This window comes from Amblyomma maculatum, chromosome 4 (assembly GCF_055883805.1).
Source record: "Amblyomma maculatum isolate TAMU_Amacu chromosome 4, ASM5588380v1, whole genome shotgun sequence".
Classification (NCBI taxonomy): domain Eukaryota; kingdom Metazoa; phylum Arthropoda; class Arachnida; order Ixodida; family Ixodidae; genus Amblyomma; species Amblyomma maculatum.
This window is the reverse complement of record NC_139347.1, coordinates 156,821,199-156,834,233: the sequence shown is the minus strand read 5'-3', so window position 1 is coordinate 156,834,233 and position 13,035 is coordinate 156,821,199. Positions and strand designations below refer to the sequence as shown.

Below are 13,035 nucleotides of genomic sequence, written 5' to 3'. Positions count from 1 at the left end.
CATCGCTAAGTTCGACAATTAGGCTGTACTGTCGCCTGCATGGTGGTGCATCATAAATTATCGCTGTGTGCTCATCTCAGTTGCCAGGCTAACAGGAGACAAGTTTTGTTGTGCATTATTTATAAACACCGGTGCATTGGGATGGTTTCTGTTTATGCCTTGAAAATTTATAGCGCCTATAAAACTGTTCGCCTGCATGTCAAGCGTGTTACATCTTTATAAATCCTGCTTGCCAAAGAAAGAACACCAGCTAAAGAATAGGAGGTGGAGAATAACAACTTAGTTTTCGTATGCTATACGGACTTTAGCGTTCAGGATCGGCTGTACAGTATGCTGCAATGGAGTGGTGCACAAATTTCGAACACCAGGGGTTCTTCAACATGCGCGGACACCGCACATAACACGAACGCCTTAAGCTTCACCTTCATCGAAGTGCGGCCGTCACGGGTGTGATGGAACTCATACCTTCGAGATAAGCAAACAAGAGTCCTAACCACTGATCTATCATTGTGAGGAGGAGTGGGGGGGGGGGGGGGTGGCAACGCCGTTTCCCTATTTGTTATAGGTAGCGAATAAATGTTAACAGCATTCGAGGTAATGATGTGTGTGTGTGTGTGTGTGTGTGTATGTGAAAGAGAGAGAGATACAGCGCTGCGTAGCCATCTCAGCCAGCGCCATAGCTTGTAGTGAAGTCGTGTAGCGTATAGTGAAATCGTATTTATTGGTTGCGTATAAAACAAGTACTAACAGTAAAAAGACACTATGCTCAACCATTTCCCGCTCCGACTTCTCTGCGCTTCGCCCTGCGTTTCGCGTTCTTCTCAGCCACTCTTAAAGCCGCCACTTCAGCATCGTCTTCCATGTCCACTGCCTGCGTTTCCTCTCAAAGCGCTCCATATATACGCTAATACGCGCAGTAGCGGAGAGAGCGGCAACGGCGGCTCCGACAGCCCGCGCCTCTTCCGTGACGTCTCTCGGTTCGACGCATGCGCGGAGCGAACAGCTCTGGCAGAGTTCAACCGGCGCGCGCACAGCTGTGGCTATTCTGAGACCACGGCATTGGGGGACTCGGAGTTGACTAGCCTAGCGAAGCTTCCCGCTTCTCGCTTCGAAATTTTATTTAGCCCTATATTATCTTGGCGGTTGTTTGGGACGTCTTCAGAGATTTCTGCTTGTTGCACCCACAAGAGTCTTCTCTGTCGACGTCGTCCTCTTATACAAATTGGTCGGTTGCCCTCAGCCCAGGGCTTCGCTGGCCACTGCCGCCCATTGAGCTCGCTGTACCAGACCTTGCTGGTCTTCCCAGCGGTCGCTGGACAGCATAGTCTCCCATTGCTCCGCACTCGGGTTTCGAATTTTGGGGACCACGTCTATGTTTTGACAGGACCGTGTGATGTGATACAGTGTGGGTCATTCGTCACACCTGTGCGGCGGGGATATCGCATTATTCTGCCTCTATAGTTTTCTAGTATGGCCGAGCATACCTTGGGCGCTGGCAAAAGTCCCGTGGACTCGTCGGATGCTCGGAAAGTAGTGTATGATCGAGCGATCCTGTCGGCCTCTAGGCATAGTTTGAGTCTCAAAAACACAGGCTGCTCAAAAACACAGTCTCAAAAACACAGGAAGCCCATAAATATCTCCTCCTTGCCGTCCTCCAGGCGCCGGTTGCCCGATCCCCACAGCCGCTTCGCTGCTCTGGTTTTGGGAACGTGTTTAGCAAACACGCAAAAGCCGATTGTTCGTTCTCCTGGTGCTTGAAGCAACACACAGCGCGCATGACACCCCCATCGCCACTGTGATGCATGAATTCTAGGAATGCAGCACACTTCAGCACCAGTCGCGCGGCACTCAAACAGGGCAGATGTCTCCGGACTCCATATTCAGCGCACCAGGGCACCCCAAACAAGGTGGACACACAGAAAACAAATAACAGAAAAAGGCGACCAAGGGGCATTCGTTCTCCCTTTCGCCTCCTACTCTCATTAACAGCCCTGTCGTCACCAGCCTTGGTACGAACCGTTACAGTTCCAGTAGCGTCTACGCTCTCCTATCTGTTGTCACCCTCCCCGCTTAGTGAGGTCACCCTTACTGACACTACGGTTGTACCTTCTAACTACTCCGGATGCGTGTCATTATCAGAGATCGCATCAACCTTGTATGCCAGCTTACCCGTCACGGCACAGATACTTGCAATGTCTAAGACGTCTGAATCAGTTCCCTTCAATTCACCCTTTTTTACCGCACCATGGCCAACCGCTCCGACCTCCTTCCGTACATCTCTCAACATAGAGTAGTCCGTGCCTGCGCTGCGAAATACCTCACTGAGTTCAACAGCACCATGTGGCTGGCTGGACGTAGTAATAGCCCCGGTCGCCGCCGCGACTCCGCACAATTCATCACTACTGCTGCCCGCTGGCGTGGTCTGATGCGTTGTCACTGTAGTTTCTCCCAGCAACTGCGCGTACGTGTCCGGGCTGATAAGTGCATCTATCCCTAGGGCTAACCTGTCTGTCAAAACACAGAAAACCTCTGTGCCAGCCGTGACTGCACCTACGTCTTTAGGAGTAGCCAACAGTTTCAAAGGGGCGTATACCAACTGTGCCAGCACTTGGTCTCCAAACGCACCAGTTAATTTTGTGTTTGAACCGGTAAGCGGCACATGGTCTCCCAGAACTGACCGTTTGATGACACCAAACGCCGGTCCTGTATCCAAGTGCCCCACGAATTCGGCCTTTCGACAACCGAGTGCGATCGTCTTGAGGGCGCGGAACGGGTATTTTCCACCATTTACGTTTTCATTCCCGAAGTCAGTTCCCGCAACACGCCACCAAGCCTCCGTCGTCCGTTGTCGTTTGCACGAGGTTCACCTGCGCTGACCGCCGTTTTGTCCAATCGCGGGCAAGATGATCAGGGAGGCCACACTCGGAGCCCTGTCTACGTGCCGTGGCATATAGAACCGACCGTGCGGCATTGTCATAACGCGCCCTAGCCGAGTCAATTGGTTTCCCCTTTTTCCTTACCGACTCTCCTGCGCTCCTTTTGACATCTTTAGCTATTTGACTTTCGTCAAATTGTTCCGCAAGGTTGGCCACTTCATCTAGGCCCATTGCTTTTCCACTAGTCTCATTTTGGATGACAAAAGCATGGGCATCTGGACTTAACACTTCCTTCAGTTTATCTGCTATACAAGCTCTTGAAGCTGTTCAAGGGAAGTTATGTTGTAGCTGTTGCAACAATAGGTGAAATAATTTTGTAATCGTATTGCGAGCTGATCCTATGATTCCCTTGACTCCTTAGTTGAGTGGTTAAATAGTCTCCTATACTCGGCTGGTGACAATCTGTGCCCTTTCAGAACAGCCTCCTTGAGCGCTGTGCAATCTCTGCGCTTCTCCGCCGAGAGCCGAACGAGCACTCCCCTAGTCTTTTCGTTCAGCCTGGACCAAAAAAAGTCCGCTCTCTATTCGTTTGGGATGCTGTAAGCATCCAGGGTTGCCTCGATATCATCAAACCATCCGGGACAAGCGCCTCTTCCGCTGGCATATCTAAAAGCACTCCCTTAAACATGTTAGTATACTTCAGCCTCCTATCTTCCTCCACACTCAGAGAAGCCATCAGCGCGGCACGGGCACGGCCATTGTTAAGCAGTCTTGCATGTTCTAATTCTCTTTCCGCGCTGCCCAATTCTATCTCTGCAATGTTTAGTTTAATCTGCAACCATCTGGTCAGCGACGGAAAGTGCTGATCCTTCGCTAACGCTTCCCAGCACTGCAGTCGCCACCCGCTCCATCTGCCTGTCCCCTTCCTCGCTTCGGGCCTCTGTTTCGCCCTCGCAACTTCGTAAGTTATACCCCGTGGTTGCCATAGTGCCCTCAAAACAGAAGCCAAAGGAACACCCACCTGTCCAGACATGCGCTGCAGGAGAAGACAGCAAATTCGTCGACGCTCCAGGTGTACGCTCAGCTGTGGGTCCACATCTTCTAATAAAGTTGATTCCATTCATCCATGCTCTGTCCAGTTCCCGTCGGTTCCACTTAACGTCGGAAGTCCTGTTGGCTGCGTCAGTCAGGCAGGTCCCTTGCTCCGCCCCTCTGGCTTTCTCCGACGAAGCTCGACCACATTTGGCATTTCCTAATTATTATGAATTTATTTACAAATTGCGCACATTTTTTACGTATCACTCTGAGCGCGGCCTCTCCGCACGACACTCCAGTTCAGTATCTTCTGTTGCCTTCTCTTGCCATCGCGTCCACCGTGCTCCTTCCGATGCCCCACTCCCTCCGAAAGTCCTCCACGTCAGGTCCACTGCTGTCTTCGCGTCCCAAGCTTCCAACTCCTCCGAGGTTTGAACACTTCCCAGAGGCCGGCGACCGTTGAAGGCACCCTCTCCCAACCACGGGCAGCGGCCAGCTCGGATGACACGGGCAGCGCGCCCTGCGGTAGCCCATAAATTTTTCCTCCTAGCCGTCCTCCAGGCGCCGGTTCTCCGATCCCCACCGCCGCTTCGCTGGTCTGGGTTTGGGAACGTGTTCAGTCCGCCAACGCTTCGCGGGACGCACGGCATATTAAAACACGCAAAAGCCGATTGTTCGTTTTCCTGGTGCTTGGAGCAACACACAGCACGCACGACAAATGGTCTTTTAAGAAATGTGTTAGCTTAGTGCTGTATGCTAATGGATATATCTGGGATAACACAGACAAATCGACGGGTTAGTTATTAAGCGAATTGCGAAGTGGATTGACAAAAACGAGGATCCGCTAGGGGAGGTGGCGAGGGCAGCCGTATGATAGTATCGCGTTATGCTCTGAAGGCTGAGATATTTTTCGATTAGGCTTTTAGTGCACCGTAATAAAGGCCATAGACAGATTACGAGTCCGTAATATGTGCAGCCTCATTCGACGAGAAAAGGAAGGCATTTAAGTTCACACAGTTTAGGCGGGTGTAGAAAGGGTAGGGCAGGAGCTAACTTCTACAACAGTCATCGACACTAACTACACGCCTACGAAGCGCAATACCTTAGGTCAGTGCTAGCAGAAATAATAAAAAAAAGATGTTGTTACTAATGCATAATGCATAGTTGCTTGTTACTAATGCAGCCTAAACAAGTGTGCTGTATAATGTGTATAAGTTCTGAGTAAGACTAACTGCCCCTAGTTGAAAGGTATTGTAGATGGCTGTAAGCGCGGGGATTTATTCATATGTGGGCCTCAATTTAACTGGTTCCAAGTCAGCAGAAGACATATTATTGTCGCTCAGTGGTTGAGAATTTAGAGAATTATAATAACATTATCCGCTTGCCGGTTATTGACGTGCTCACCTTTATTAAAATTGGAAGGTCGAAATGCTTGAGCGAGAAAGATTGAGAAAAAAACTGTCGCTCGAGTCGCGTACCCTGCGATCGGATATATTCTTGGATCGAGACGTGATATGGAAGGACGCTTTATGACAAAGATGACACGACTTTTGTAGCGTGAAGTTAATCATATAAAACGAAGAAAGCTTGAGCCATAGACGGGAAGGCTGGCACCTGTCACGGTTGCAATAGTGTCAGGCGCCTGCGGGAGCCTTGGTTAATCAGAAAGGTTGTCAGAGGGGTGATGACTAAGAAATTAAGAAGCCCGTTTTATTGCAGAGGGTAGGAGTGTGCTGTAAAGAAGATCAGCGCAAAAGTGTCCTAAGAAGCTTTAATGGGCTTAACTATGGTAGCCAGTAATACATGCAGCGCAGCCAGTTTATATAGCCAGCAACATAAGATTTAATTTGGGAAAGTGTTCCGTCTTCGTCATTACTGGCTTAGTACGAGCCAGTCACACTTCTGCACCTCCACACCTTCGTATAATACTGCTTGTGCATCGACCCTATTGTACCGCAAAGCCAGCCTGGGACGCAAAACCAATTTAGTCACTTGAGGAATTTCATCTACAGCTTCTTGCGAACACCCCATTCCCTCATTAGTTTTTCAAGCCACTCCACGCCATCAGCGCCACAGTATGTGCTTATATGAACGCATTATAGGGAGATGGGCGGCACGTGTCCGCAGCCCTCACAGAAGGATCTATGATTGTCCTAAATTAAACGCATGATAAGAACATCTACACCACGTGCCCCCCCCCCCCCCCATCCCCCGCTGTACAGAGCTAATGCACGCTACGACAGCCTTCAGGATTTGACACAACCCAAGCTTTTTGGAGTCCATGTGCGTGCCTTAGCGACACCTTTTTACGCCGTACTCTTACGCAGTAGAGATGTCTGATCGACGACGTGTCGCGACGTATGCTGCGTAGGTTTACCCATACCCCTACGCTCAGCACTTTATATTGACCTCTGTAGCGATGTCCTTCATTACTGTTAGCAAGAGCTAGAGCTTAGCCAAGGCTCTACTACGAGCTTAGCGGCATCAGTTGAACATCCCGCCTCGCTGACTAACATTATACCACACTTGAACTGACATCATCATTTCGCGTAAATTTATCTCTGGATAAATTTCTTACTAAGCACGAAAAGAGATGTCCTGTCAACTTTTTGTCGTTGTCTTGTAACCTGGCGAAGACAGTGTTGTGCGCAAAAAAGAACAGGCAGGCATGGTAGAGGTGAAAAACACTTTTTATTGGGCTGACTTGCGACTGCAAAAGAACGATCTAACTCGGCGGCAGTGATAGCAGCAAACGTGCTCGCTATTTGAACTGGCAGCTTGCAAATTAAACACGGCGAGGAAGCGTCTAGATTGTTGTGGGGAAAAGGAACCGTGACTTACTGGACAAACGACAAGAAGTGGACAGGACGAGCGGAGAAGCTGCTCATCCTGGCCCCTTATAGTCCTTTGTCTAATCTAAAGTCGCGGTTCCTTTTCTCACAAAAATGTCGTGCCAACTGGTCAAAAACTTCCCCTAATTAAAACATCTATATAACCTGGCTAGACAACTAGAACAATCTGGCACAACGTGGAAACTGAAGTACGTAGGGGTAATTATTCCAGATACATCTGGGAGCATCTTGCGTGGCAAAAAGAATGCTGTTAGCGGCAAAGAGCGTGAACAAGGAAGGAGAAAAGAGCTAAGGCCGCCTGCTGCCAGATTTTGAAAACATCTGAAATTACTATTGTTCACCTCAATATGTTTCAATGTGGAGGTGGGGCAGGTAGAAGCCCTCTTGAATTGAAGCTTGTTCTCTTTAACGCAGGCGACACGGGCTACTACACACAAGACGGCCACTTCCACGTCGTAGGTCGCATCAAGGACCTCATCAAGTGCATGGACCTGCAAGTGGCACCGGCGGAATTGGAGACGCTGCTCCTGTCGCACCCCGACGTCAGGGAGGTGGCTGTGGCTGGAGTGCCCCACGCGGAGTTCGGAGAAGCAGCCAGGGCCTTCGTTGTGCTGCGGGACGGACGACGCGGAGACAGTGCCATGCAAAAGAACTTGGAAGAATTTGTTCGAGGTTAGTTAGGACCAGCTGTCTATTAGGATACGCTGGGCGCGGCAGCGATCTCGTGGGATGAAAAAATAATGTTTTCTATGGCATAGTTATTTTGTGAGCTCACTTTTAGAAGCCAAATTGCGAAATCTTAAACGCATCAAAATTCGTGAGCTCATCAAAACAATTTAATCTCTGTCATTTATTTCTTAGTGATTTGGGGCTCAGAGACGAATCGAGCACGCACGTCTTTGCGACTAACATTACTCTTTTGTGGACGATGCTCTCTGGCATCGCAATCGGTTGGCAAACCTACAAGTATTAATCACTCTTGTGCTAACTACATTTGGAAATTCGTCAGTAGCGCGTAACGAAGTGCGGAATGAGCCGCGCAGGACAGAAGTTGCTGGTGTGAGGGTTTAATAAGTAATTTAGAACGTTTCAACAGGCTACAAAAGAGGTTTTCATCGCAGGCGCGCCTAGATAAAATACGACGCGGAAAAACAATTTCCTATGCTTTCCTTTGTGTCGGTGGCTACTGGCTATCTTCGTAAAGGCGTTTTAGAGCGCTGCTCTTTGGCACCAGTTTCTGGGTTTCGCGTCGACCTCGTAACCAGCTCTGCCCCTCTTTCAGCCCCCCCAGCTCAGCCCCTTCTTCCTGCGTGGCGCCGACTGCGCGTGTTATCTGAATGCTGCGCGCGCTCCCCCGTTCGCCGCTGCTTATACCAATACTCCCCCCCCCCCCCTCTTCCTGAGTGACGGAGAGGGTGCTCTCCGGGTGCCGAAATGCCGGATCGCTATCAGCGGATCAGGGTGCGTGCATCCCAAGCCGAAACGCAGAGTCACGTTTTCTTCACTCGCTAGCGGCGTCAGCGGCATCAGTCAGTCGCTGCTATCTGTTCGTCGCGCAACGTTCCTATAGGCCCAAGCGCTGCCTCCCGCAACCTCCCGATAACGTAATTGCTCTGTTCATTTTTCGGATCACAAAACTTCTTTCATGACAGCCAAGAACTGTTAATGGAGTGTTTCTTGAAGGAATACCTGTAAAAAGTTAAAAAAATTGTCTGTAATTGTACATACGTGTCTTGCACGAAATATTTGCCTCAATCTATCGAAAAGGTGAAACAGCTGATGAGCTGCGCTCAAATTTCGCATTAGGAAGTAACGTTATCGTCGGCAACCTTTTTCTTATGCAACTCGCAGAATAAAAAAAAAAATCTTTCCTGCGATTGTGATTCCACATCAACATCCCAAGTGCGGCTGAGAGGCCAAAACCTACTTCACTCTAGAGCGCTCTTCCCAATGCGACTGCGTCAGTGCACAGACTCATAGATAAGTTCCAACAGCAGGGCAAGTGACACATTTAGAGGAATGTGAGAGGTAGTTTAGAGCAGATTGCAGCCGACTATTTTTCAGGACAATCCAAAACTTTTTAATGGGAGCTCTGTTCCTCACGCCACTGTTTAAAAGGGGAAGTAATTATTTTTTACTAATTATTTAGCTTTGGAGAATGCAAAAGTGCAGCAGGTTGGCCCATGCGACTTTCATTAGCATATTTATGAAAGGCAAGCTTGATTATGGTTAGCTGTTATTTTTTGACAAGACAAAGCTTACATGAAAAAAAAAAAATATTAGAATCGTTGCAACGTTCTTACGCCATAACGTCCAACGGCGCAGTAACGCAAGAAGAAAGGGAGCCAGAAGTCCTGTCTGCGTTTCTTTTTGCGCCGATGACCGGCGGCACAACCCCGTGATGCTCAGAGCGGATAGCCTTTTAAAAATACGAAAATATGTTTGGCTTAGTGACAACCTAGGCAGTCCTGCAAGCGTTATAAAGCCATCTGGAGCGGCTTGATAGCATTTATAGACCCTCGGACAGGGAACGCATTCAATCCCGATTGAGAACGCTTTCAAGCAGGATCCTGCGATGCCTCGAGTACTTTTCATCCTGTATTTGTAGGGTGTGAAAGTAAAAGGTATTGAGAATATCTATAATAATTCTCGATACGATGACGACATTGCTAACTAAGACAAGGAGCAAATTGTGAAGCATAAGCGATGACCCTGACGTATAGGAAAAGAATTGGCTTAGAAATCATGATGTACGAAACTATTGTAGTAATGAAGTGTCCAACTGTCATAAAACAAAACAACGTTTGTAACAGAGAGCGAATTGCTGTAACCGTTTTGGAAGTAACTGTACTCTGTACGGATAATGTGGCGCGTCTGAACCACGATAGACGCATATGCTTTCAGATTATAAGCTAGGGTTAATATTATACCCTTCGCCAAATTATAATAACAGCTGCGCCTTCCCACTACTCTCCTGGACGGCGGAAATGCCGAGGCTAACGTAAAGGGTTGGAGCCGAATTGATATCGCAGGAAATTATGAGACAAACAAACAAACAAACAAACAAACAAACAAACAAACAAACAAACAAACAAACAAACAAACAAACAAACAAACAAACAGACGTACGTAGCGAACAGGGAGAGAGAAGGGAGGGCCAGGGATGAAATCTGATTTGGGTATAACCAAGTTAATTTTGGCCATGACGCGAACGTTATGCAAGCAGTAGCCTCGCGCACTCACTGCAGATGTGTTGCTCTTGTAATCAACCGTGTTAAATAACAGAATATCGTCCGACGAAACTAGCATCCGCGATAAGAAGGGCGCTGATATGGCGCATTTATGCCAGAGTACAAGATCTCCCTCATAATTTGAATGCTTTGAAGAAGATATATAATTTTTAAGTCTACTGCCTCAAGAGCTAGTTAATAAAAGTGTACACTCACGACAGGGGCAACAAGGATATCTTATTTTCTCCTTTGGATGGTCTCAGCAGTCAGTATAATCTTTAATAGTCTTTATATTCGACTGTACATAGTCATCATCACGCCGCCTCAGCGATAAGGTTTTACATCTGCACTTCACGGCAGCCACATTTCGATACAGACAAAATGCAAGAGCGATCATTCACAGTGCACCATCATTGTACCTTAAAGAACATTGCTTGTACGAAAGAAGTATTATTTGTGACTGCAATGTAGTTGCGAATATTCGCGCCAGTAAATGCTGGTCCCATATTTGGTCGTTCTCTCCGCAAATATTTACTTGCTCGTCAATCTTATCGCATACGGCGGCACAGGAAGCGACGTTGTTTTGTCTGTGGGCACCACGAACGTATGTGTAGCTAGAATGCTTCCTCCTGTGAAGCGCTGTCCTGTGACCACTAACGCGGTGTCCTCTGTGCTTTCCTTTTTTTTTCCGACGGCACCCTCTTTCCCCCCTCTAACAGTGCCAGCTTCACTTGGTCATATGGTGTGGTGAGATGATGAGGACAGACATGTCTGCGGCTGTCATTCGTATTGTAAAGCACCCTCTTACTTTAGTGGAAGCGAAATGATTTGACGCCATCAGAATTGGCGTTCAAAAATATGAATGCGTTGGAATTGTGATGCCAAAGATAAGAGACCTGGCACTGCTTGGAGGTCTGCAAGCGATGCTTCAGCTCGCCGCCATTTTTATGGGTGCCGTCCATTGTAGCAAAGGCTCTGCCAGACGAATTTTAGCTTAATGTAAGCTAGTAACGATTTTGTCTTAAGACTCATTGCCATTGGGTTTCTAACACAGACAGAGGCAAATAAATCAGTTTCGCCAGCGATGTAGTCAAATCACTGCAGCATATCGGTAGTCTATCTGGTTCATTTGTTGGTTTGTGGGGTTTAACCTACCCGTAGTTGAGGGATCCAGAAATTTTGACCACCTGGGGTTCTTTAACGTGCACTGATATCGCACAGCACACGGACACCTAACTTTTCGCCTCGATCGAAAACTGCCCCCAATACGGGGATTTGATCCCGCCTCCTTGGGCACATAGTCGAGCACCTTAACCACTGCCCCACCCAGGCGGGGCCGTAGCCTGCATTTTCCCTGGCTAAGCTGTCAGTTTTCCAAACTGCACTTCGGATGTTGTTTCCATCTCCGCTTACAATGTTGCAATAAAGATCCTAATTAGGCCATCTTCATCATAACAGCCAGTTAAATGCGTAGCTTAACGTTGCAAGACGAGGCAACGGAGAGATAATGTAAGCAAAAGTTTAGCTAAACGAATGATAAATGTATGCGTGTTCAGCCAATATAAACAGTGGCTTAATATTTTTACATCGTCGTTTCATCGAGCTGCTTCATTCTAATGATGACATGCAATAAGGCCCACATAATTTATTATATATTAGTCCACTCGGACGTGGTAATACTTTTACGTGTTCTGAGATACAACGTATCTGCTGTTGACTGGGAACAGCCATATAAAAACGACATCGCAAAGAACGGAGTAGCAGAGAAGTGGTGTCCAGGGGAACCTATTTGTGACTGGGAGGCTCAGTTTTCTCGGAAAAAGACACGTGTGTGTTAGTATAGTTTTCAGCTTGAGAGGGCGTCTCCCCCTGCTGAAAAAATGCGCTTAAAATAGCGCATTCAAACGTTGAAATGAGACTTTTTGTTCAAACAAGTGTAGTATTGCGATATCGTTACCCGCTCTTGCGGCGCGATGACGGGATGTTTCTAAATATCGTAATGCGATCTCCGGAGAGCTTTCGAAGATTGCCAGATTGAATTCGTGGTGCGAACGCAAGGCTCCGTTGTTTAGAAAATCCGACGTCAGCGTTGTATGAAGATTGATATGTGTGAGGTAATGGAGGTATACGCATTAGATGATTCATGGTTAAGTAAGGAGTAAAAAGCATGTCCGCGAACGATGGCTAGCAATGGGAGTTGTGGACGAGAAACAATAACACTGTCACCCCTAGAGCCCTTAAAGGCTGAAATAAGTGTTCCCTAGAATTGTTTTCAATGCACTGTTTGACGCACCTATAACCAGATATTACATTATCTCCAATATGCTTTCCTCCTTCGGGGCTGCTTCTCGCTGTGAACTTTCCTCTGAATTCGATGCAAAAACTTATACGCAGTTCTCATAATACCTGATATCATGTCTATAATGCTGAACAATAAGCGTGAAAGCACCTTTGTTTGTGAACAGATATCAATAATGTATTTGCTTCTACAGGCCTGGTCGCCTTCCACAAGCAGCTCCACGGCGGAGTTGAATTTCTCGATACACTTCCGGCGACAGACACAGGGAAGCCTCTGCGTCGACAGCTCTCCGAAGCCTATGTCAAGAGGACTGCTGCAGTCGCAAACTAAACACACAATAAAAGATAGTCGTCCACTGAAATCGTTGGTGGTTACTGGTTACATTCACAACTTTCTTCATTTTTAAACAAGTTGAAATCAGTCTTTGGTGTGTAACTAGAGTTTATGGTCTCAGGCAGGATACAGAGAGAGCGGTTGGATAGATCTGCGATACCCGCCCCCCCCCCCCCCCCCCCCCCCCCCAGGTTATGATTGGCTTCACTAAATATTCACAATAAGGATTTGCTAATATAATAAAAAAATATTGTTTCCGATTCCAGCAGGTGAATGTAGCCCCTGTCGTGACGCTGGGGCTACGTCGACCCGGCCTTCACTTGGTAGCGTGCAGAGACTCGGGGTTGAAGAAGGACTGAATCTTCTAAGTTGGTGAAATATGTACAAGCAGGTTTACTGGCACTTTGAGA

The 13,035-nt window shown here is 47.7% G+C and overlaps 1 protein-coding gene across 1 annotated transcript in view; it reads left to right on the top strand.

The window, feature by feature from the left end:
* The window catches only part of LOC146193342 (uncharacterized), a 64,075-nt gene extending 51,361 nt beyond the window's left edge, over positions 1–12,714 (top strand). Inside the window, exons 13-14 of the mRNA XM_084600523.1 lie at positions 7,178–7,435; positions 12,486–12,714. Of these exons, the coding sequence (XP_084456649.1) occupies positions 7,178–7,435; positions 12,486–12,622 (395 nt within the window). The 3' untranslated portion in view covers positions 12,623–12,714. The remainder of the gene's footprint in view (positions 1–7,177; positions 7,436–12,485) is intronic.
* Positions 12,715–13,035: the final 321 nt, after the last annotated feature.